Source organism: Aphelocoma coerulescens, chromosome 18 (genome assembly GCF_041296385.1).
Source record: "Aphelocoma coerulescens isolate FSJ_1873_10779 chromosome 18, UR_Acoe_1.0, whole genome shotgun sequence".
NCBI classification, from domain to species: domain Eukaryota; kingdom Metazoa; phylum Chordata; class Aves; order Passeriformes; family Corvidae; genus Aphelocoma; species Aphelocoma coerulescens.
In genome coordinates, this window is record NC_091031.1 from 4,104,641 (window position 1) to 4,129,669 (window position 25,029).

General features: G+C 39.8%; 1 protein-coding gene across 9 annotated transcripts in view; it reads left to right on the top strand.

Annotated features, from left to right (window-relative positions):
- The window catches only part of TEX2 (testis expressed 2), a 44,742-nt gene that overhangs the window by 12,499 nt on the left and 7,214 nt on the right, over positions 1 to 25,029 (top strand). For 5 of the 9 annotated variants that reach the window (XM_069032996.1, XM_069032998.1, XM_069032995.1 and 2 more), the window contains 7 exons: positions 5,639 to 7,296; positions 13,573 to 13,773; positions 15,431 to 15,767; positions 16,897 to 17,144; positions 18,477 to 18,623; positions 20,010 to 20,109; positions 23,098 to 23,230. In XM_069032996.1, the coding sequence (XP_068889097.1) occupies positions 5,665 to 7,296; positions 13,573 to 13,773; positions 15,431 to 15,767; positions 16,897 to 17,144; positions 18,477 to 18,623; positions 20,010 to 20,109; positions 23,098 to 23,230 (2,798 nt within the window). In that variant the 5' untranslated portion in view covers positions 5,639 to 5,664. Of the gene's footprint in view, positions 1 to 2,913; positions 3,060 to 3,087; positions 3,152 to 3,180; positions 3,392 to 5,638; positions 7,297 to 13,572; positions 13,774 to 15,430; positions 15,768 to 16,896; positions 17,145 to 18,476; positions 18,624 to 20,009; positions 20,110 to 23,097; positions 23,231 to 25,029 lie in introns of those variants that run through there. The other 4 variants (XM_069033000.1, XM_069033001.1, XM_069032994.1 and 1 more) reach the window with 3 other exon arrangements.

Sequence of the window (25,029 nt, forward strand, 5' to 3'; positions counted from 1 at the left end):
TTCCGTAGTTTTGAAGACTCCTTATTTGCCATTGCAATTTTACTTGACCTTTCTGTCCTGAACTTAAAATTACTCTTTTGATAGGTTTATAATTTTCATTAAAAGTATCATCTCTTTGACAAGACCTTAAAATCTTGCCTAGGATCCTCTTTTTATGTATCCCTACACATACTTAATTGCTGATTATTTAACTTAAATTATTCTGAATTTAAAAGCATTTGCACAAAGCTTTCTGGTTTGTTGGTTTTTTTTTTTTTTTATGATGCTCAGAGGACTCCCGCTGGAGGCGTTTTAGTTCTCGGCCAGCTTAGTTGTGCTCACCTGGGTTACTCTGTCAGGGGTATGTGCTGTGTGTGTATATTATGATCCATTGTGGGTGGCACCATCAGTTTTGGCCGTAATCTGGGATTGGTTTCTGTTCAACACATTTGACTACAGTTTTTAAATAGTACTTGATATCAACTTTTTCATTTCTGCCCTTGAATTTAAAACAGGTTTTGTTGGGGTTTTGTTCCTATTCCTCCCCCCCGTCCCCCCCCCCCCCCCCCCCCCCCAGTATCTCAAATTCAGTTGCATGAACTTGGAAAGTGAAACAAAACTTTCTTCTTGTTCCTGATGGAAACTGAGCTTTAAGGCCTTATCTCCTGGCTGGGTAACTGGATCCCTGACAGGAAGGTTTCACAGGGCTATTGTGTGATAGTAATTACCAACCCTGGCTATGTAGTTAATTTAAAAGTAATGACTAGTGGATATAAAAGGAACAATATATGTTAACTATGGAATACATTAACTCATGGAGATGCCAGGGGAATTTAATTGATCATAATTAGAAATCTGAATGGGGATAGGAAGTAATGTTGAATTTTGGGTTTTGTATCCTCTTTTTTTTGTCTTTTATGGTATAGATCTGCTGAATGAAATGAAATTCATGTGACAGATAATGTCCCAGCAGCTGTGCTTTCTGCTTCAGGGAGAGCATTCTGGGCTAAATGGAAATTGGCTTTCTAGACTACTTTTGTGGCAGAGTAGTACTTTTCACTAATCTCGTGCTTCATTTTGAAGGACCTGAAATGAAGACTTCATGCTCTTAACAGAAAATTTTCTCTGATGCTGAGAGCTCTATTACCTGTTTTAAATAAGTATAAAGAATTACAGCAGTTTTCCCACATATCTCAGTGTTGGAAGGCTGGTTGAATCTCTAGCAAATCAAACAGAAGCTAGAACTTCTGAGAGCAGATAGGAATTTCAGATCATATTGACTTGTGCAGGTGTTCCCACTCTGGGAAAGATTTAATGTGCTGCTGGCCTGGTTTGGAACATGGCCTTAGTGTGTTAGTGGGGTCCTGTTGCTATGAATATAAAAATCTGTCGAACTCCCCATGGAGGCTGCAGAGATTGTCTAAAACAAATACACCGCTTCTCCTTCCTGCCAAATGGAGGGTAGATTTAAAGTATGAAGTGTCTACCTGTTTTGAGTCTGACATTTGAAAATGACTGTCAAGTTACCCAAAATGATAAAGGCCTCATGAATCTTAAAGGACAACTGGATTTTTAACCCAGTCTGCCAGACCAGGAGCTGTCTGGCCCAGAAGGATTACTGGGGAAAGCAGAGGCATAACCAGTGAGAAACATCTTTCTCTTTGAACAGCAGTGGCAATCTGCATGAAGTTGAATTGTAGCATTATCAGTAATCAAATTAATTGTTTCCTGAACAGCATTTAAGGCCTGTTCTTCTGGTGCAACTGACAGATACAGGGGAAAGTATTGTAGTGCTGTTTAATAACCTGTAAGGCTTTTCCTTTAGTTAGGAGGAAAGGAATTTCTGTTTTATGAAAAACACATTTTTGGCTTGTGTTTAGTAGCAACCAAAATAAAAGTGTTGAACCTTGCTGCACGTTTTTCTGAAAGCATTTTGCTAGTACAATGTACTGCCTTTCCCCCTCATGAAGATGTTGCAATAAGTAATAGCAATGTGATTGGAGTAGTTGGCTGCTGCAAAGCATGTGAATTTAGTTATCCAATCCAGCCTGTTTCTCCAAATGAATGATTATGACTAAGTGTGGTATATGCAATGTTGACCTTTTAAGTTAGTTCTTAGTTTGCTGCTTTGTTGTTTGAATCACTTTCTGAATTGTTAATGTGAAAATAGTTGCTTTGCTTTATAAAGTTGGTGGTATAATTGTCTAAGGCTCTTGGATGGACTGTGTGTTTTCTCAGTGCTGTGAACAGGTGCCTTCTGAGGCTCAGCTGAGGAAGGGTGGGGTGTGTTTATCCCCTGCAGGGGAAAGGAACAGAAGGGTGTTTATGCTGCTGAGCAGAAGGGCAGATTGCTGGGTCCAGTGCCTGTGAACTCCCAATTAGTCATTCCTGGGAAAGAGCAGTTACTGCAGTGACACTTACAAAAGATGTCATGGCCTAACCCACACTTGGCCTCTCCCTGGGTGTCCCTGTTCGTCACCAGGTGCATCACAGCGTGGTGGAGACATGCTGTCACCCAGGCAAAAACACCCTCCAGCCCTGCTGCCTCCCTACTCATAGGAAAGGGCTGGGTGAAGAATGTTGTCTGTCCCAGGCAGCTGCTTTCCCTGTTTGCCTGGCTCAGTGTTTCCTGTTGTTGGAGCTTTAAAAGCAATGCCTGTAGGTGAGGATTATAAACTACTGTTCTGTGGGAGATGAGGATGCAGTGCCTTGAGGTCAGAAGTGGAAATGGCAGCCATTGGTTGGCAGCTCTCTCATTCCACTCTGCAGCAGCATCCAAAGTTCAAACCTTTGGGGGAAAGGAATTGTTTTCTGAGCAGCCTTCTTCCCTTCCGGGTAAAAGTTCATGCTTTGAATCATTTGAAGCCTGAGGATGTAAGGCTATTACTCAGATCTGCCTGCCACATAAATAAAACTGATACCTCTCATCTTCAGAATCAACACCAGAAAAACCCTGAAGAGGCAGCCAGAGAAGGGCGAGCAGTGTGGCCTTCAAAAAGAAGGATCAGTGAAAACCTGTGTTTCTGCAAGTACCAATACAATCTGCAAACAATCAGTCTGGAATTGTGCCACTTCAGATGGTGAGGCTGGAACATCAGGTCTTCAAACAGCTGGGAGAGGAGCCTGAGGAGTAGGGGAAAGAAATAAGTGAGGAAAATGTAGCCAGAAATGAGTAAGAAGTGAATCTGTTAAAATTATTTAAGGGGTAAAAATGTATGTTTCAAGAACCTGATGAAATAGCTTTATCAAAACCTAACACCTACTAAAAGAGATGTCAAGGAAAAGCTTCTCAGCATCTGCTTTGGGAAGAAAAAGCAAAACAAAAGCCAAAATCCTTCACAATAAAACAGATTGTGTTCAGGAATGGATTGGAAACCTATGACATAATTCATGGCACAGTAATGTGCTTGAGGTAGGCAAATACTGGCTAATCAAGAATTTCCTTCCTTTCTGTGTTAACAAGTTAATAATGATGTTAAGAAAATCTTGCTTGTTCAGTAAGCAGTAAAATCCCTCTTCAGTACATTTGGTGTGTGCAAGTAAAGTTCATCTGTTTCAAGTCATTAGCACTGCATTAGCACAGCATGGCAACTGGCGTTTAAACATGAGCTAATTAATGTTCAGTGTAAACACAGTGTGCTAAAGAGCTGTCCAGACCCCTGAAGTTCTAGCTGATAGAAAATGCCACAGTGAAAATGCTATTTGCTGTTGGGGGGAATAGCTAATCTTTTTCTCCTGCTTTCCTAGATTACTGATAAATGGTTAATGCTGAACAGCAGAAGAGGAAGGGTCAAACTGATGCCAACAGCATTGTGTACAAGGGGGATTTTGTTATTATATTTGTGGGGTTTTGATTTTTGTTTGTTTTTTCCTTCCTTAGTGTATAGAGGTGTGCTGGCTCAGTCACCTGGAAAATATGTAGGATTTTTGGACTTTCAAATTTTGTTTTGTTAGTTTTGTAATTTCACAACTGGGCCAAAATATTAAAGGTGTGGTAGCTGATGGCCCAGCACTATGGAAATGAGGTTGGATACGTATCTTGTACAATAGTACTTTTTTCCCCTCTCCAAAATAAATTTGTGTGTGTTTGTCCAAAAAGTCTGGTAATTTGCAGTCTGAACCATGTGAAACTGAATGTTATCTGTAGCATGGATACTGTTGGCTGGTGGTTTCCGGGTGTGCTAATTCAACAAGGAAATGAGAGACCAAATTTCTTACCAACTTTAACACTCACCAAGTTATACATACAGGTGACTGATAAGTGTCTATATAAACTTCAGATAACTGAGAGCTCTTAATATTTGGGTAAATAACTACTTGATCCTCAGATGTAATAGGAAAGGTAACAACCTGCTGAGCCCGAGGTGGGCTGGAGGCACTTCTCCATCACTGAAGGGAGTTCTCTGTTAATGCTGCTACTTGGATGTGTCAGATGGATTTTGGGGAGAGCAGAAGAAAACTGTTCCGTGGTAAAAGCTGAAGTCAGAACTGATCTTCAGGAAGAATTTTTGTCTCCTAAGTGGTTGTTAGAATAAGGGTGAGATGTCAAGTGAAAGCTTGACCAGGGGTTGAATGTTTCTTTTGGTTCTTTGAACCCAAACTGGCTCCCTGTCATATGCAGCAGAAATGAAACTTAAAAAAAAAAAAAAAAGACAACAAACCCTGAAATTGAAATTTCTGAAGGCTTTGGATGAAGCAGGTTAACGTCCAGCTCCTTCTGTACAGCCTGATTGGGAAGCTCACAAATGCTGGAAGAAGCAAGGAATGGCCAACAATTTAGGAGCCATAAAATGGACAGCTATAGTGTGTAGAAGTTGTGGACAGATACTTGCTCTGAATAAGCAGTGTAGCAAAGATCTGCTGTTTTAAAATGTTTAACCCAGCTTTATTTACTGGCAGGTTAAAAAATGTTTACATAAACAGCTCTGCTAGGAAGTAGAAAGGGCTACAACCTTTAGTAGGATGGTGATACGGGACAGGTGGCACTGGCTTACTGGATAATAAAATCTGATATCACAACTGTTGTGAAGTGCAATTTCTTCACCACCACATAATCATTCTTCTGAACTGCTCTTTAAACATCAGCAAAGGCCTCACATTAATTCAGCTTGACAGTTTGATTACAGCATTTTAACAGCTTCTGAAAAATAACTCAGTTACTGAAGTAGTAAACTTGCTGTCTTGGCAGTGGAGATAAAGTGCTGCCTCGCAGTTGGAGAGGCAGAGCTAACCCTGTAATTCCTGGTCCATCTCTGTGTATGGTCACCAGTGCCTTGGTTTCAATGCATGCTATTTCCTCTCCATGTAAATATATGCTAAACTAACTTTCATGGGTCAATAAAATGCTTAAATAACATTTAAGAATTAACATTATTAACATTAAATAACATTTAAGAAGAACAGAAAGGTGATGCTTCAGAGATGAACTGTAATTTCAGGGCACTTGAAGATAATTTTAACAGCATGGTGGTTTTTAGTATTGCCATTTTGTGGTGTGTGGAAATATGTAGCATGCAGTAACCTAGATCTGTAAATTTGAGCATGCGAGTTGGTTTGGGATTTTTTTCTACGTAAAATTGTGTTTGGCTTAATGCTTGAAAATAAGGACATTTGAATGGGGGGAAAATGCATTTAACGTGGTGTTATGTGTTCTTCCCAGACTCTGACACATCTCTGGAACCTGCAATGACAAGTCGGAACAGTAGCCATGCAGAGAAAACTGGTGAAATGTCCTCAAAGCAGTCAACACCAAAAGTGCAGGTCCAACGATCTGTCTCCCGAGAAACCATCACTATTCATTTCTCTGCATTTGGGAAGGAGGAAGAAGAGGAGGAAGAGGACTTTAAAGAATTTCTTGATGAGGAGCTAGATGACCAAAGCATTGTAACAGCACTTGAAGCCAAGGAAGACCTCTGCTTTGAGCATACCGGCCATGACTTTTCTGGTCCAGCTACCTCGCTTAACACGGCCAACTCTGCATCACTGCTGTCCTCATCACCTGCAGTTCTGCTAACTGCAGAAACTGTAAAGCTGTTGGACTCTCCTTCCCTATCCCAAATACTCAGTACAGTGCCACCAGTCCTGTCTCCATCGTCACACTCATGTCACACAGTTGGCGCATCAGGTGCCGCAGCACCACCTGTGGAACAGAAATCCAGCCTGTCATCTTCCCCATCCTCATCCCCGTCCAGATCAGTTGCCTGCTCTAGCGGATCACCCACAGTTTCTAGTTCAAAGCCTTTTAAGGGGTTAGTCAAGTCCTTTTCAACAGAAGTGGAACCAAAAGAACCCACCCCACCGACGCGACATAGACAGTTAATGAAAACCTTGGTGAAATCTCTGTCTACAGACACTTCTAAACAAGAGTCTGAAGCTGTGTCTTACAGGCCACCTGACTCGAAACTGAACTTGCATCTGTTCAAACAGTTCACTCAACCTCGAGCTACAGGTGGTGATTCTAAAACTGCCCCCTCCTCGCCATTAACATCCCCCTCTGACACTCGTTCCTTTTTTAAAGTACCTGAAATGGAGGCTAAAATTGAAGATACGAAAAGACGCCTTTCTGAGGTAATCTATGAGCCTCTTCAGCTGCTCAGTAAAATAATGGGTGATGAAAGCAGTAGCCACAGGCCCAAAGCCTTATCTTCAAGTGCTTCAGAACTCTCAAACTTTTCCAGTTTGAATGGCCATTTGGAAAGCAATAACAACTACAGCATTAAGGAAGAGGAGTGTGATTCGGAAGGGGACTTCTCTGGGAGTGACTTTACCCTGACTAAGAGTGATCAGCCAAGAGGGGCAGAAGAACATGTAAAAGAGATTGAGACCAAAAGCTCTCAGTCTCCAAGCACAAAGGATGTGGGGTCAAAACCTTCACTTGTACTTGAAAAATGTTTGTTGTCTGCACTAGTGAGCAGGGAGGATGAGGAGTTTTGTGAACTGTATTCTGAAGACTTTTTCTTGCTAGAGGAGGAAAGCAAAACCGATAAACCAGCTGAAACTGTGGTTGATCCTGAGATGACTGAGGAAACTGTTACTATGCTCAGTAGTGAAGATGAAAATAATCTGGATGTGCAACAGCCTAAAATACCAGTGAAAACTTTATACTTATTAACACTCTTAGTCTATGCTTACTTTATTATCCCTCTCCCTGGCTATGTAAGTGGACTCTTACTTGGAATGGCCCTTGGATTTATGGTAGCTGTCTGTGGGATTTGGCTTCTTACTCCGCGTACTCATGAGTATCTCAAATTGCATAAAAGCATGAAAAAGCGATGGAATACAGGGGCTCTTGACATCAAAGAACCTGAAATACTGAAGGTGAGGTCATGGCATTTTGTGTGTATGTGTCTATGTGCATTATTTTGGGTAGAAGGAATAAACTGGATTTATCCTGATGGTGTAAAGGAGCTGAACTGTGCCCATTTGTAAATATTTTTTTAGGGTCAACTCACTTTGGCAGGGGCACAAATGGTTTAGTATCCAAGAATATATAAGACCTCATTGTCTTTAGGGATTAGTAGAAAATGGAATTTCTTCAAAAGTAAAATGGCAAATGGCTTTGCTGATAGATTGAAACGATCCAGCTGAAGTACTGAGAGCAAGTAGTGTCAAAGTTTAGTGTGTAAAATAACATTTGTGCTTGAAGCTGCATCTTGAGAGATGTATTTTGTTTCTGGGACATTTTACTGTCTAGGCAGTGATTTGTCTGTCTGGTCTGTTCAGTCCAAGCAGAGACAAAAGCATTGTGTTCAAGTAGAGCATAGAGAGTTGGAGAGCATATGGGTCCCCCTTAAACATGAGCTAATTGGAATGGGCAGAGGAATTACAGTTCAGTTAAACATGTGTCTGAGAGCTGGGTTTTAAATGAAAGTTCGTCCTTCCTGCTCTCTTCTCATCTCCACTTGTTGAGATGTTGTAAGTTGCTGTCACTTCATGTGTCACATTGCTTCCTGTTGAGCTGTGATCCATCCAACCCCTCAGTTCCTTTAGTGCTTCTGGTCCCTGTCCTGCCTCTCCTAATCTCTGTCTGTGATGAACTAAAATAATATTTTCCCAATTGCAGAATTCTGAACAATAAAACATCAACTACTTTCTGATGTGCAGCAGAAGCATTTCTGAGTGACAGTTTCTGAGTAACCTTCACTTGATATCACTTGCTTGTCAGAGTATTTGTGGAAATATTAAATTGAGCTTTTTGAAGGTGCATCTCAAATTGTAACAGCACAAAGGTTGCATGAATTTAAATTCAGATGGGTATATATTGTAGAATCTGTAATGTATTGATGGCTAATTTCATGTGTCTTAGGTAACTGAAAAGTTAGAGAAACAGAATATGAAGTTCTACTTTTGTTGCATAAAGGTGGCAATTGCATGTCTAGCCCTTATTCTACCTTGGAGTTCCCTTTTCTCTTGAATGCTATGAATTGTGGTTATTATTTGCTGTAGTGAATTCAGACTGAACACTCCTGTCTGCCCAACTGCCCAACCTGCTGCTTGCATGTACAAATCTTGACAAACTTTCATTTCAGTCCTTGTTATTTGATGCCAAGACCCTTCCTTGATACTTGAAAGCTGGTAAAGATCCTGATGTTCATTATTGGCTGGTGCTAGGCTGTCTCTGAGATGTCAGTTCTTAGTCAGGAACCTTTAAACTGTATTTTAATGCTTTTATTGAGGAGATACATCTTATGAAAATGGCTGTAGCCAAGAAATGAACAGTGCGGAGAAGTCTGTATAAATGTAGATAAATGGTTTTTATGACCTGATGAGTATTTCTTGTGCTCGTAACACACAAAGTAATTGTCTTTAATATGTTAATGCTTCAAGAGTTTTAAACACCAGCTTGGTGCCCATATTGTAGTAGGAACATAATGTAATATGATTTAGCAGATTGCAAGTTGTTATTCCCACTTCATACAACTGTTTTCTATTTACATGTGTCACAATGAGTACTGGACAGCTTAGATCCTCTGAAAAGGCAGCTAAAGACTTAATCTGTAACAAAACTCAGGTGAATATAGGAAAATCAAACTTGATGCTCTTGCATAAAGATGTTCTCTTCAGAACCTGTTGGTCTCGTGTTCTGGCCTGGACTGCTGTCATGCAGTTACGATAAATGCTCTGAGTAAGATCCCTTTATGAGGCTCAAGGAGTTGGGATTCTGCCAAACTGCTGACAAGCTATTTTTGTACAAGTATGTGTACATTCTCCCCCATGTAAATGTTGTTTGAGAAGTTTACATTTCCCAGGTTTTGAAAACTAGTGGAAAATTCCCCATAGCAATTGCTGAAATACTTGAACATGGTTATTGTCCCCCACAAAATCGCTCTTTGGCAGTGGGAAAAAGTGAATGGCTGTTGTGCTGGTTATTGTGTGCTTCTGTAGGTTTCTATACTTCAGTCAAATCCCTGAACCAGAAAATGCACAAAACCTCTGCATCTTCATTGCATGTTTTTGTATCTGCCTATTCCCTTAGTTTTCAGTTCTCTGGCTTCCTTATATATTTTTTTTTCTCTGCCCACATTTTTTCCCCTTTTTTAATCCATTAGTCTTTTCTAACTTCCTTCTTGGCCTTTCAACTATGCATTCCCTTGTGTTGTGCTGGCTGATATGAAAGGTTTTAAGTAGCAGCTAAAATGGAAATGATAAATTTACCCTTTCCATTAGAAAGAACTTTTAGAACACAGTGGCAGTGCCTGCTGGAGAAATGGAGCTTTTGAGCCACAGCGGTACAGAAGGAGTAGGCTTTTTATCAGCCTGTATTTCTGAGTACCATCCAAGGGATTTCATGTTTGATAGTGGCCTCTGGCAGAGAAATATGTTTTCCAGTTAAGGTGATGGTTGCTTCTTCTACCTCAGACCTTTCTGTGTCTTTGGATTCCCTGTGAATGAAGCTCAAAAAATGCATTATATTTTTCCCTCATTTATGAAGCAAAATACTATGAAGTATTACAAAATAGTGGCAATAAGAGGGATGCTAATATAATTAGTGTGATTTGAGTGATCAACAGTCTTGAAAAAATTTCGGTGCTAAAGCATTTGATTATATAATTTAATAATAATGAATACTAACCTGTTAATACCACTAAGAAACTTTAGGGACAGTTTTAATCCAGATTTGGGCTTGTATTGTGAAGGTGGCTTTTGCTGATTCAATTATTTATGTATTTGAAAGTATCATAAGTAATGATTTTAGTTTATTTCTACCCACACAGCTTATCTGTGTCCCCACCCCTCTGGGACCTTCATAAGGATCTTTTGCAATTCCCCGTCTCCTCCCCTTTCAGGTTGTGGTGTAACACACCTGAGACCTGTGACTAAGTAACACAAAAAAGTTGGTACCTACAAGGCCTGCTTGTGCAGTTCTTACATGAATTATTCTGTTGAACTGCAGTTTGAATAAAAAATTTGGAGCCCAGTGTCAGGAAAGAGGAAAATCAAACTGGCTTTTGAAACTGTATTTTGTAGGTGGCCATGTCCCACGGAGCCAACTGTTCCCGAGGGCCAAAGCAGTGGCAGCAGTTTTGGGTTACAGCTGTGACCTGAGCTAGAAAAGCTGTTCTGCCCAACCCTTGGAGCAGCTCCGTATTCAGGGTGGTTCCCAGCCGGATGGCCAGGCACGTTCTCCTGATTTCAGCTGTGAGTGTGGAGCAACTGCTGACCTTTATAAATGGAGATCACAGGATCAGTATAAATGGCCAGCAGCTGCACAGTGGCATATGACTATGGTCATTGTCCTCCCAGAACTACTAAATTTCTTATTTTAACGACTTTGCTAGTCCAGAAAAGACCCATCCTACAGTCACTCCTCTCCTACACAAGGAAATCCATGGTTGCTTCAGTAATTTGGGAAAATTTATCTGTTGCTAGCACGTTATGGTAACACAACTTCTCTGTTTGGGTGCATTGCAAAACTGTTTCCGTGGGCTGTGAATCTTTTGTTCCAATTTGTTTTTGCAAAAAGAGAGGCAGAGGTATTTCTGATGAAATTGTTCTTAAAGTGCAGGAACTTTGGAATGACTTTTGGGGCTTCTTGGATAACCTTCTCAGTGTTTTTTAAGCTAAGCGAAACAACTGAAGATCGCTGAAGTGAGAAGGCAGGTGGTGTTGTTACCTCCTTTAACACTTTTAGATAAAATTCCTACAGCTGCCACATATTTTCAGATTCATTAATAAAGAATCGTCATTTCGTGAAGCATTAACATTTTACTCTCAGCCATACAGTGTTTCTCTGTAACAAAATAACTTGAAAATCCAGTGCAAAGAAGAAAGTTCATCCTTAGAAGTCAGAAAATTAAAATTTTATGTACAAGGACGGTTCATAGTAATGTGCTGTCTCTTTCATCCCAGCTGTTGTCTGAAAATAAAACCCCAAATACTTAAACCTAGACTTGGTTCTTTGGTTGCTGATAACCTGGTGGTTGTGCTGTGTTTGCACATCTGTTGGGTTATGGGTGAGCAGGGGAGGCACTACAGGGTGTGAGAATTGTGTGTTTGGCAGATTGTACAGCTAATCCATTTGTTTGAAGTGGAAAGCCTGGGCACATGGTAGGGATCAGAAAAGCAGGAGGGGTTTTTACTTCTTATTTGGCACAGGGAAGTCAAGAGTATGATGAGTAAATCATTCCTTGTTTTCATCACAGTTCCATCTCAAGCAGGCTGTTGAAAAAATGTCAAGTGCAGTCTGACCTTCCTTCCTGGGTACCACGTGTACCCATAAGTTTCCAACCTTTCTACTGAAAATAGAAAGCTTATTAGAGTTAGAAGAAGGGCTCATGTGACTAAGCTTCCTATAATGACCCACTCTTCAGTCAGCCCTTTCTCTCTGTGTCAGCTGGTGCGGTGTTGGCTGAACGGCCTTCCAGAAGAAGGCAAGAAACTTCTGAGGCAGCAAATTCCCATCTGTATGTTTGCATGGCTGCAGGCTCCAGATTTTGTCTGAGCTAGAAATAGCTTGGAGATCTGATCGGGGGCAGGTGGGAGTTGCTCCAGAGATCTGTGGGCCATATGGATATTCCAGTTCCCGCACACGGTGGCTTTGGGCAACTCACGTGATGTTCTTGCGCTTCAGTAAGTCCAGCTGGAGTTCCTGGTTGAAAATTAATTGCTGTCTGCTCAAAGATGTCTTGGCTAAATCATTTCTAGGAAGGAGATGGGATGTGTTCAAACCTACATCAGGCCTGCTGTGCAGAGTTTGATGGCTTATAGAAAACACTTCCTCATGCATTGTATTTTCTATATGGGAGTCATGTATAACCCACTGTAAGAAAAAAAAAACAACTATAAAGCTTCTTCAAGGAGTATGTCCTGGTATAGGCATTTCTGTTAATAAAAGACATAATCTGCTTTGGAGCTGAGCAAAGATGAATGACTTAATCTTTCCTGAACATAAAAGAAATGCTAATTTATCAAGGTTTTTCAGGGTTTGTAGTAAAAATGGAGCTAGATGTTGGAGTAAGCAAAACAGATGTCACTGTTACTGTGGCACCTAAGAAAGTGTATGCTGTCTACTGTGGGAAACTGTGGCACTGAAGAAAATGAGCATAAAAGTAAATTTTACATCTCTCCGTGTGGGTGGAACTTCTTTAATAAATTGAAATCTTGCAGTAATTTTTGGGATATTTTGCATAAGGTAGTTACAACTTTTTGTTTTGAGAAATACTGGGGTGCTCATTCAGCCCTCCCCACTTTCCCCCACTGTAATCACCCAGGAGTTTGTAAAAGTGCCATTTTACTTTCTGCTCCCTTTCACTTTCTGTTGACATTGATGAATACTGAGTATGCTGAATTTAACGTTCTGATGTGCAGATAAAAACAATGATCAAAGAATGTTGTATGGCAGGTTAAGAGAAGGAAAACTTCTTGAATGAGTGTTCTGCCTGCCTTCTGCCCCATTTATCTCCTCCATTTCTGTAATCAGATGTTGGAGGAGTAACATCACCCCCATGGTCAGAGTCAGCACTTAGAGGCTTGTTACAGCAGGACTGGCTGGTTTGTTTCTGTTTCTTTCACAGCACAGAAATTAATTGAATTTAATCCACGTGTATGACTCCTGTGTTGTAGCTGGGCAGTTACACAACATGTTAAATGATCTCAAACGGTGATGGTGCATGAAAGCAAACTCCATTGTGGTCTTCCACTGAGTCCTTAATTGTGGTGATTACAATGTCAGTGCTGTCTGTGAGCAGACAGGCTGTTTGCTCTGCCTGGGCTCTGGGTGATTAAAGTATCCAAGCTTGCTGGGAGCAGAGGAGCTGCTGTGCCACTCATCCCTCCTGCCCTGTGGCTCTTCCCAGCATCCTGCATCTGCAGATCCCACTGTGGCTCCTGGGGATGAGGTGAGAGCACCCTGTGCTACGTATACAAAGTGACTGAGTCAGAAAAAACAGGCTGTGTGCTTGAGATCCCGTCCTCATCTCATGCTCTCTTAGATTGGTGCTACCTCATTTAGGGCATTTATTGCCTCGTTCTGTTTGTGCAGTATGTGAAATAACTTTGGCAAAAGCTTGGATAATAATTTAAAGTTTTTAGGTACATGCTGTACTTGGTTTCCCAGCAGCTTAAAAGCCTGTTAACAAGTGTCTTCTTCTCTAGGGATGGATGAATGAAATTTATAATTATGATCCAGAAACATACCATGCTACGTTGACTCACTCCGTCTATGTGCGACTCGAAGGAAGCACCCTACGACTTTCAAAACCCAATAAGAATATTTCTAGAAGAGCTGTGTACAATGAGCCAAAGCCTGAAGTCACCTACATCAGTCAAAAAATTTATGAACTAACAGATAGCAAGGTGAGTGCCTTACTTACATCTGATTTTAACAAAGAATACTTTGCAAATTCTTTTTAACTCTGAATTATTTTTTCATTCCTCTGTTTTCATATTCTGTCGTTATTTAAACAAAACTGCTGCCGTGACTAACTTGCGAAAGATTTCGCTGGGGAGGAAGATTGAGCAGGATTTGGAAGAAAGTACATATTTACACAAGGGAAAGGCATAATTTTCCTCTGGCAATTGAGGGCAGAAGTTAACTCATGGGAGTTCTGAGACTCGTTCCCAATGCATGAGATGACTGCAGAGCTGTTCTGAAGGTTACACCAAAATGCATCATCTTTAGTTGTTGTCTCTACCCCAAGGCAACATTTGCATTTCACTCAGAGGGGGAATGTACAAAGAGGAGAGTGAATGTGAAAGAGGAGAGTGAGAAGTGTCTGGAACATGACCTGTTCTGGGTACCCCCGGTCTAGGGAAGGAGATCGGGATTTTTGCAGTTAGAAGAGTGCATCAGCAGTAATGCTGGGGCAGCTTTCCTGCATGTTGTTTGCCTCCCTCAAATATGTGAAGAGTTGCCATGTGAAGTTGATTCCATTGGCATTGTATTAAGTAAAACATCAATACCTAATTATTAAGAGAATGGATTTTTTTTAATGTCCTGCATCAGTCGAGGGCCTTGGCAGTACAGATGTAGGAGGAAACCACGCTTCACTTGACTGTAAGTGAGCGGAAGAAAGGGACCAAGGCAGTAGTGAGGAAAACCTCCCCCCTTTTCTCTGAGTCTGTATGGGAAAGGAGCATGCTGTCAACTCTGCCTTCCATTGAAGGAAGACAATGAAAAAGATAAAGCAAAAACTAAGATTCCTGTCTTTTGCAGATTTGTTTTCCCATCATGAAGACAAGCAAAGCTGTCGTGTACTGGGGGAGCACTTCACTGATGGTGGTTCCCCATGGTATCTTAGAAAAATTTCCAGTACTTCCCCCCACCCAGCCCCAACTGATTACAGAAATGCCAAATGCCCTGACTGTAATAAACAAATGATGCCTGTTCTTCAGGTATTTGCCCACAGTTTTTGGAGAACATTGCTGATTTAGACCCCACCTAAGAATTTTTAACTCTTTTTTTTTTAATCCACTCTTCTCATCACTTGCATTGTCTTAATTCTGTGTAAGTATACTGAGTTTAGAATATAATTATCTGCAACTCAGTCTTACGGCTTGACTCTTACGTATTTGATGTGGCTGTCACCAACTTCAAACCCTCAATTTCATGAGGTGGGCATGAAAAGTTGTGTTCAAAACTCAGTTTGGACTCCAATTATTTTATCTTGTTATCTATTTATCTCCCCCTGGTCCCAGAAATAAAGTTATTGGATTTTCTATCTTTGCTGCAAATCCATGAGAGTAAGATCATTTAAATGACAACAGAGTTTCTTATCCACATGGTATGAGCTGCTTAAATGGCCTTTGTTTTAATTGCAAGGCTTGGCTCACCAAAGACTTAGTGAAACTTAGCAGTGGGTTGGACATCCACCAGCACTTTTGAGTCAGTTAAACTGGCAGATCCAGTGTGGGATCTTTATCTCTTGCATTCCTGTATTCTTTACTTGAGTATAGAAACATAGAGGATACAAGTGAAAAATAAATTCATTTAACCCTTCCATTTATACTTCAGATTTCCCTGGTTCCCAAGAGCCTGGCACGGAAACGAATTTGGAATAAGAAATACCCTATTTGCATTGAACTCGCCAAGCAGGATGACTTCATGGCTAAGGCCCAGATTGAGAAGGAGACTGCAGAGGAAAAGTTACCTGCTGAAAAAGTGGACTTGAACAATGAGGAATCCAAGAAACCTCAGGATGGAGCGAAGTACACTTGCCAAAAGGATCAGGTGCTTTATCTCTTTGGAAGGACAGGTAGGGAGAAGGAGGAGTGGTTCAGAAGGTTCCTTCTTGCATCAAAGCTCAAGTCTGAAGCGAAGAAGCCACCCAGTTTGTGTGGGAGCAAGACAGGTACTCAGATTTTGTAATTTTGTAGAAGTCTGTTAAAAGAAACAAACCAAAGTTATGTTTTGGTGTGCCACAGTGATCTTTACAAGCAAAAAATAATACCAAAGATACTCTTCTCCTTATCTTGGCCTCTCATTTCCACCTTCCCCCCACCTTTTCCCCTCTTGGCTCTATGCTTTCAACTATTACTATTTTTAGACTATTTTATATGAATACACTATTTTTCAATTACTGTAATAACTCCTGTCATATTTGTAAGGATGAATTGTTCAGTCTCTTTTTTTTCCTGTACATTAGAACTGATGTCAACATTTGCAGTATTAGACTCAGTTCTCTTATTACCCATTTTTCCTCCTCCATTCTTCCTTCCACTGTAGTCTTCTGTAAAGGATAGAGCTTTCTCATGGGTTAGTGTCACAAGAAAACACATTTATCTGTTTAAATAAAAGGTCCTGCACTAATATATATGAAAATATATATCTATGTGAACCAACAAACATATTAGTCTATAGTACTGATAAATTGTTTGGAATATTAATTTAAACCCATCCTCTGATACAATTTTAAACTTGAATGACTCATACTTTTCTGTCTTTATTCTCTGAGAAGCTTTTTAAAAATTAGTTAACATTATTGTTTCTGGCACATAACTTCTTGAAATGCAAATACAAAATTAATAGCTAATTAAAAGTCTAATAGTTACATGCTTTTGACAGTCCTTTTAATTGTAACAGCCTATAATTAGATTAGGAAAAAAACCCCTGTAGTCATAGGTGCATTTCAATCACCTGACTTTTATTTTAAGCATTCCCCGGCAGGGCTATTGGGAATTCTTCCATGTGTTATACATATGTGAGTGTCCATATTTAAATACGCTATTGATCAGCTGACACCTCCAGTCCCACATCCTGCTGAATCGTAGCAAATATTGGCTAATTTGGGTTTAGGACCACCTAAACATGCAGCAGTGGAATTTACTTTTAGCCTTTAAAATAAGAAAGCACCATGCTGGTCTTTTTTCAGGAGAAATAGCTGCAGAATAAATGTGTTCCTTTAAAGTTTGATGATACACTGTGGTATTTGGCTGTCAGATTTATTCTCTGTTGAACGGGTACTATTCCTTTGAATTTAGGGGTGCTGCCAGCACACAGTAGAAGTGATAGTCAGTCTGGAGTTCTCACACACAGCCGGAGCAGCAGCAAGGGAAGTGCAGAAGAAATCACATCCCAGTCAAAGCACAAGGACCTGGCTGGCAATGTGAGGCAGAAAATGCTTCTGGACTACAATATTTATATGGCAAAGTGTGTTCCACAAGAAAAGAAAAGCCCTTCAGGTAGTCCAGTCCTCAGTGCAGACAGCAGCCCTACAGCTGTGAAAAAGGTAATACTTGTGCTCCAGAGGAGTGGTGAACAACGTCTGTAGCTCTTACTAGTCCTTTGGCCTCCTGCACTGCATTTGAGTCACTCTCAGTAAACAGAACCTTAATACTAAGTGCAACACTCTTAATAAACAGATCTTTAGTGTTAAGCATGACCACTGTTCATTTAAAAGCTGTAATTCATATCTTTCATCTTTGTTTCCAGACTTTCACACATTGCCCAGAAAAGTGAGTAGGAGGCCATGGTGGTGTAGCGTATGAATGAACACATCTTGTGTTCCCCCAGGAAGACATATTCTAACCCCCCACAACTCCTGAAGCTGTGATGAATTTGCTGCTGAATCTGGCATGTGTCAGAAGTCATTCTATAAATAGATGAGCACTGCTGGCAGGGAACCTGCATCACAGCAGAGGCTCCTCACCCAGCCGTCCTGGCAGAGCCAGGCTGCAGCCCTTATAAGCAGTTGCTGCCAAGAGATGATGTTCAGAACTGTAGCATCTCCCTGCCTGTCTTAGAAAGTACTGCCTTTCTGCTGGCTTCAGGAGTTCTGCTTGGAGTAATGACGGGTGGTAAATTCTTCTGTCATTGCGGGCACTTCATATGTTGTGTTTCCTTCATGAAAACTTCCTGTTTTTTCATGGTAGTGTGTGTACACACCCAAAATTATTTCAGCTGCCTTGGCTTTTGTGTGTGTAGTCAGTGATGCAGCATCTGAATGTATAATATTTCCAGGTGTTTCGAGATGGTTCTCAAGGAAACCAAGACAATTCTCTTGGACTGTAAACAAAACCTTTTTAATGCAGCAGCGGGAACAGTATAGTTTCCTGAATACTGTGTACAAACATTGGAAGGAGGAGTGTGTTTTCATGTACTGTGTTTATCATCTATTTGTGGCGTTTCCAAACTGTATTTAAGGATGTAAGATCGGGTCTTGCTTTCCAATTTTTTGATAAAGTAAACAGTAGAGTAGAGAACCTGTTCTTCCAGATCTGACTGGGAAGAGAGTATCTCTTACTGCAAACACATTTCTAAGTCTGCCCACTCTGGGTTTATCTGCTTTTTCTGCCAGAGGTTAAGTTACATACAAGTTTCTCATTTCATTGCCAGAGGTCAGTCTATATCTGTGTGGTCTCGTTCCCTCTGCTGCACGTCAGGATGATGACAGGCTCGTGGCAGCCCAGCTGATGCATTTGTAAAGCTGCTCCCTGTGCTGACCATTTGGTGTTCTAAGCTGACCCGGGCTCTTAACACTGAACTTTACATGTAAATCAGGCCTTTTCTGTCCTTATTTTATAAAATTTATAGGGCTGTATAACCTGCTTTATGTTTTCAGTTGACAGATGCCAACGTGGAGGCTGAAGAAGAACAGGAGGTCTGGGTGAATGCTCTGCTTGGAAGAATATTTTGGGATTTTTTAGGAGAAAAGTATTGGTCTGATCTAGTGTCAAAGAAGATCCAAATGAAACTTAGCAAAATAAAGGTACCTCATCTGGAGACTTGCATTATACACTCCTTGTAAAGGAAATGAAGCACATGATCTTTGAGTTTTAAAATGCTATAAGGAAGACTTATTTCACACTTATATGTAAAAGACAGTAAATGTGCTACAGAATTCCAGTTCAGTTTCTGATGGATCTCAGCATGTTAACTTTGCTGCTTCTGTTTAAAATGAACTACAGCTGGATTAGCTAATCGTATCTGTCAAATTTTTATGTAAAAATTAGAAGTATTACTGTACTTATATTAGGGATAATAGAACTGCATATAAATGAGGAAATCTGCTTTGGGAAATAGTGGATTGCTTTTAAGGTGGAAGACGTCAGGGAACCAGAACTGTAATGTGTTCCTGTTAACTTCAGACATAAACTACTTGCAGAAGTGGGAGCAATAGTTACGGGAAAAACTCTGTGGGGTGACAGGACACAGCTTCCATCAGCTGCACCATCTCAAGGGTGAGGGGAGGAGTGATGCTTTTGAGTGACTTCTCCATCTTCCCCTTGCCTTCCTGTAACCCTTCTGAACAGCAGTTCATCACAGGCCTTCAGCTCCTGGTGTTTGGGGAGGAGTTCACCTGTTCCTAAAGGCAAAGGAAGTTGTTGTCTTGCTGACAAACCTAAAGGCAAAGGAAGTTGTTGTTTTGCTGACAAAAGCTCAGAAATTTAGCTGCCAGCACCAGCTGTGAGACAGTGGTGCCTTTGCTCTGGGAAATAACCAGTAGCCTAATTCTGCCCTCTCTGCTTCCACAGTTGTGACAGCAGAGTACCCAGACATCTCATTGGAAACATTTTAAGTGGAAAGACTGGGAATGGGGACTGGATGTATTTTTGATGCGTTAAAGCAGTGTCTGTTCACAGGAGATATATTTTCTATCAGTTAGAAATATTTAAGTGAATAGATACCCAAATCATCATGATTCTGTGCCTCCATTTTACTAAAACAATGACACAGATTTAAAATATAATGTTCTGTGAAAGAATTTGCCAAAGATAAAAGAAGCTGAGACGTTGATAAAACATGTGACTGAAATTAAAATTCAAAGAAGTCTTTGATTTTTATTCACAGTGAAATAGGATTTACACTTAATTCTTGAGTTTTTTACATACTTTGACTAAAAAGCATGCTGGAAGTTTAAGGTCAGCATCTTAACTTCAATACAGATGCCCAATCTCTCCCTAAAAAGTTTTTTAAACTGGAAACTGTGAAATTCTAGAATAGTAAGAAATTTGTGTAATTGTGTTTGTGTTCTTTCACTGGTGGCACTTCAGCTCAGTCTTAATGACCTTAAGTTTAATGACCTTTCTTCTCTTGGGAAACTGGTATTTAGTTCCATGACATGTATTTGACTTCTTATATTCTGTCCTTTTAGCTGCCCTACTTCATGAATGAGCTGACTCTGACTGAGCTTGATATGGGGATAGCAGTGCCCAAGATCCTTCAAGCCTTCAAACCTTTTATTGATCACAGAGGTAAAATACAAAAAGCCTTCTGGTTTTGCCTTTGTATCTGTGGAGAACAGAATTTTGATCTGTTTATCTTGTGTATGTTTTAGGTACATTTAATAAGAACTTTTTCTGAGATACTCAGTGGTCTTTATCTCAGGCTTGGTGTAAATGTAATTCTGTATATATGGAATTGTGATCATGTCTTTCCATAGGAAATAATTACTGAACTAAACTAAAATTTGCATGCAACAGAGATGCAGACTTTAATACTAAAAACTTTGTGCCATGCAAATCACTGACTAAAAGCGTGAGGATAGTAAGTGCTAACCTTTCCCTCATAAAACTGAATGAAACAGACTTTGGGGAATTATTAAAATCTTCTTTAAGATTTTAACTAACCATTAGTTAATGCTGCCTGTTGTATCCAAATGCTATTGTTTGCCTTTATCTGCTTGAGACTTGCAACTCTTTGGGGAAAAGCCTTATCTATAAAACACTGGGTACTTTGCTCTCAACTTTTCCAAAGAATATTTTCCACTGAGCTTTATAAACAAAGCATGTTTGGAAAGAGAAAACTGTTTTGTTGTCATGAGGAACAAAATCTGTCTTTTTCAGAGAAATAATAATTGAATAGATGGAATAGGTGGACTGCAGTCAGTATTTGGGGAACTAAAACATATTGCTGCTTCTTGCCTTGTGCTTCCTGTGTGGGACAGCAGGTTCTTCACAGTACTTAGGAAGTCCTCCAGTGTTCTCAGTAAAGTGTCTGCACCACTGGTAGAAGTTTTATTTTGAGTTAGAGAACAAAGGAAAACTTCAAAAAATCTTTACATGTGTGTTGCTTGTTAAGTGATTTCATGGTTTCTTTTTAATCAGGCTTTCCTTTCAGGGTTCTTTTCAGTGTGTTTCCCTTCGCCTTGATTTAAACATTTTTTGAATTCTGTCTCTGTTCTTGTAACTTTTGTAACCAAAGACTGTAGTTCTAAGTCATGAGATGGGATTTAGGAGAGTGAACACTTGGCTTCAAGTAATTACTGAAACAGCAATGAGATCAATTAGTTCCTTCAGTTTCTTGGTCAGTTAAACTGTGACAAGCAAACATTTATGGTAGGATTTCTAATCATTTTGACTTCCATACTGTTGAATGACGTGAACTCTTTAGAGTTTCTAAGAGTGAATAGAGTTTGCAGTGAATAATTACTGGAAGAACTGGTTCTCTTATTATATTAAAAGGGTATAAACAAGGGGATGATAATTGGAAATGCTTGTTTTCAATAAATAACAATAAATGTATTTCTTGGTAAGTTGATGTATGGATAAATGACTTGGTTTATTGGGGAATATGGGGAAAAAAACCCCTAAAGTTTCAGGGCAGTATCCAGAATGAACACTTCTAAGTTTTGGGTTTTTTTAAATAAGTGTTTGAGGTAGCCTTTTTGAGGCTTTATTGCAGTTACTAATTGTGATGTGCTTTGTTTCATTCTTACTTTTTTTTACCAGTGCTTGGTTACAAGGAAAATACTTTTTTTACTATATGCCTTCTCAAAATAACTAAATTTGTTAACAGACAATGTTAGAAAAAGATCTTGTTTCTGGTAATACAGTCCTGCTTGGGTGACAGCATATGCTATAGCTTTTACTGTAATTCTGTCAAGGCTAGGCAACCAGAAGATGGAATAAATTATACCATCTGCCAAGTTCTTCACTCCCTCTCCGTCCCTTTTCCCCCCTGGAAAAAGCATATGAACATTTTCTGGTCAGAAGAAATTTTCCCTTTCAGTAATGGCATCTTTTGCTTAATTTGATCTACTGTTAAAATAACATTGATGATTGAATCCTGCTGGCTCACTGATTATCCAAAAAGTCTGTGTAGCTGTTGTCTTGTTTTTTACGATCCTACTGATCTACTGTAAAGAGGAGAAATCTTTATAAGCTTGTGTTTGAGTTCGTGTTTAGTTTTTAGAATAGTGTTAGAAAAACTGTGATGGAAAAGAGTTATTTGGGTTAGTAAAGCACCAGCTTGCCTTCATCCTGCTTCCAGCATGTAACCTCACAGGGTGTCAGTGACTAGGTCTTCGGGACCTGTCTGTATTTCTGTTATCACAAATGGGTGGGATGATGATATGGATATGTTTTTGCAGAAAAGAAAACAGTAGTTCTTTAACTGATAAAGTGTGACTTTTCCAGATCAATAAAACACAAAGAGTAGTTACCATTTGTCCTGGTTTCAGTTTTATTCACCATTAATTGCTTCCACGTAAGTAAATAAAAGTGGAATGGATCAGTAGTTGATGTGCCGGGTACTGGTGAGGGAATGTTTTGTGCAGCTGCAGTATCTGGAAAAGGAAGATACATAATCTCTGTTTAGTGGCATCTGTGTTCCAATCTCTGGATCACAAATACCTACAGCTTTGGTGCAGGGTGTCACTTAAAAGGCACGAGCTAATCTTAAAGTATTCCCAAGGCAATTCTTTTGGAGACTGCAAAAAGCAAATAGCTGGCACAGACAATAGGATTTAACTTAATATTGCATGTCTAGAATTGTCTAAGTAATGACGCTGTTTACTGTGAATCATAAAAGAATGCCTGTAGCTCAGTTACTGAGGGAACCTTGTCACAGTTCTTCAGTATACCACTGGCAAAACAAGAGGCAGCAGGCTGTGCTGTGAGAGAAGCAATATTGCTCTGGGATTTTAAGTTGTGCTTCACATTGGACAGTGTCAGTGATGTAGAGGAGTGTCCCCATTACAGGTTGGCTTGGAGCAATGCTGTAAATAGTTTTGAAGTAAATCCCTGATGGTATTCTATTTCCTTTATCTCATTTCAGATCTCTTAAGTAGTTTAGGTGTGTGTAAATCACCGTATTTTTTTTTTAGACCATTAGCTGTACTCACCGCTCTCTTTCAGCATGTCTTGGATTTGTATCTGGCTTTGTTCCATGAGCTTAATGTGATCAGAAAGTTTGTTTTGTGATTGCTCTTAAAGTGGCATTTTTTCTGTTGTTTATTTTAGGACTATGGATTGATTTGGAAATGTACTACAATGGATCTTTTCTAATGACCCTAGAGACCAAGATGAACTTGACCAAACTTGGTAAAGAGCCTCTTGGTGAAGCACTTAAGGTTGGCGAGATTGGCAAGGAAGGGTAAGGGATGGCAGTGGTGCTTTCATTGTGAAAAGCTGGGACTTTCCTTGTACATTTGCAGCTCTGGCTCTGCAGTAGATTGAAGGGAGTTTTGGGGATGTTTCATACCAAGTGGGTGTGGAACATGGCTTTTCTGTGCAACTTTATTGTTTGGTTGCACTATTGAGAATCATCTTAATAAAAGGCTTCTGTGGTACAATTATCTTTTATATATATTTCAGTAAGATTTTAAAATGTCCTGTGACTAAAATTTAGTTTTGTCTTATGCATGATTTGGGGTTTAGCCAGATAAAACTCAGATACTGGAGATACATACATGCAGAAATAGACACATGTAACAGGCTACTGCTGCATGGTACAGCTACAACTGGAAAACATGAAGTAGTATACAATATGGAAGGTAAATAGACTCTAACTGTTATGTAAAGACTTTTTTAATAGCTTTTTTGCATTGTGGGAGTAATCACTTTCCTGCTTTAGTCTTTATTTTTCCTCATAGCTATCTTCTGTTTGCCTGCTATGTCTAAGTGAAATGCCTTATGTAGATGAACTAATTAGAAAACACCATACAGTGACTTACCTCCTTTGTGCTTTCCCTCTCATTTTTGCGATGTTTCAATGTCACCCATCTGTCCATTTGTATTAATCTACTGAGTGGTACCTCTCAAATACCCATCCCTGGATGGATCCACTCCCAGCTGTGGAGGGTCCATTTTTTTGGTGCTGTATTGTCTTTGTACTTAAGAAATCTGCAGTCCCCGAACAGTAGGTGGTCTCTGATTTAATGGACAACCACTGCCTACAAATCAAGAAAATAGTCTCTAAATCTGGCCATTTGTTAGCTATGAACAAAATGGTATGGTATTTCACAATTAAGATACTAGATGCTTTGTATACTCATGTTGTAGCTCTGACCATTTATTCTGAGATATCTTGAAGTGATACTTACAGCAGCACTATATTTCAGTGCAGTCATGACAAGAAAATAAATGTGAGAAAAACTAATGGCTGAATGATCTCATACACTGGTCAAAATTCAGAGGATTTAAACTCAACCTAGATTCTTGTTGTCACTGCTCGAAATAAATATTTCTCAATTTACATCAGTATAACTGGTAGGTGTGAATTTTTCAAAATCCCTTTAATCCTGCCTGCCCAAAAAATGGGGGATAGAGGAGGAAATGTCTATACAAATCAAATTCTTGCTTTTCTTCCCCACCCCTTCAGGATTTTCTTTGTGTATTTTCATATCTGTTCAGTGCAGGAACAGCCTCAGAAATAATTAGTGAACACACTGGTTTCATATTTAAAAATCAGGTTGCTGCTGGCTGAGCAATAGGCCCCCAGCAAGGCAGATTTAAGTCCTGTAGCCAAGCAACCGATTACTTGAGGTTATCAGCATTAACTACATTGCTCCCTGCACAGGGCCTAGGATGTTTCAAAGCTCAGGACCAGGTACCAGCTTTACATAAGGAGCAGTCTAATGTATTTTAGTTTGGGTGAGGATTTTTAGGTTACTGGTTTGTTTGGTTTTTTTCCTTAAACAAAATGGATATTAAATAAATTGAGGACTGAAAATATAGAACAGTTTGATTCTCATCTATGCATTCCAATGTGTTAGTTAATTTTAATTCTACTGGCTTTTTAAATTATCAGTTGACAATTGCTGTGACAAATCAAATTACTCTGCATGTGTTTGCATCCATGGTCACGTTGTCAGTAAGTGACGTGTGTTGGTTGCTGAGCTCATTTCTGGCCCTTAAGAGCTCAGAACAAACCATCTCTTGAGATGCAGTAAC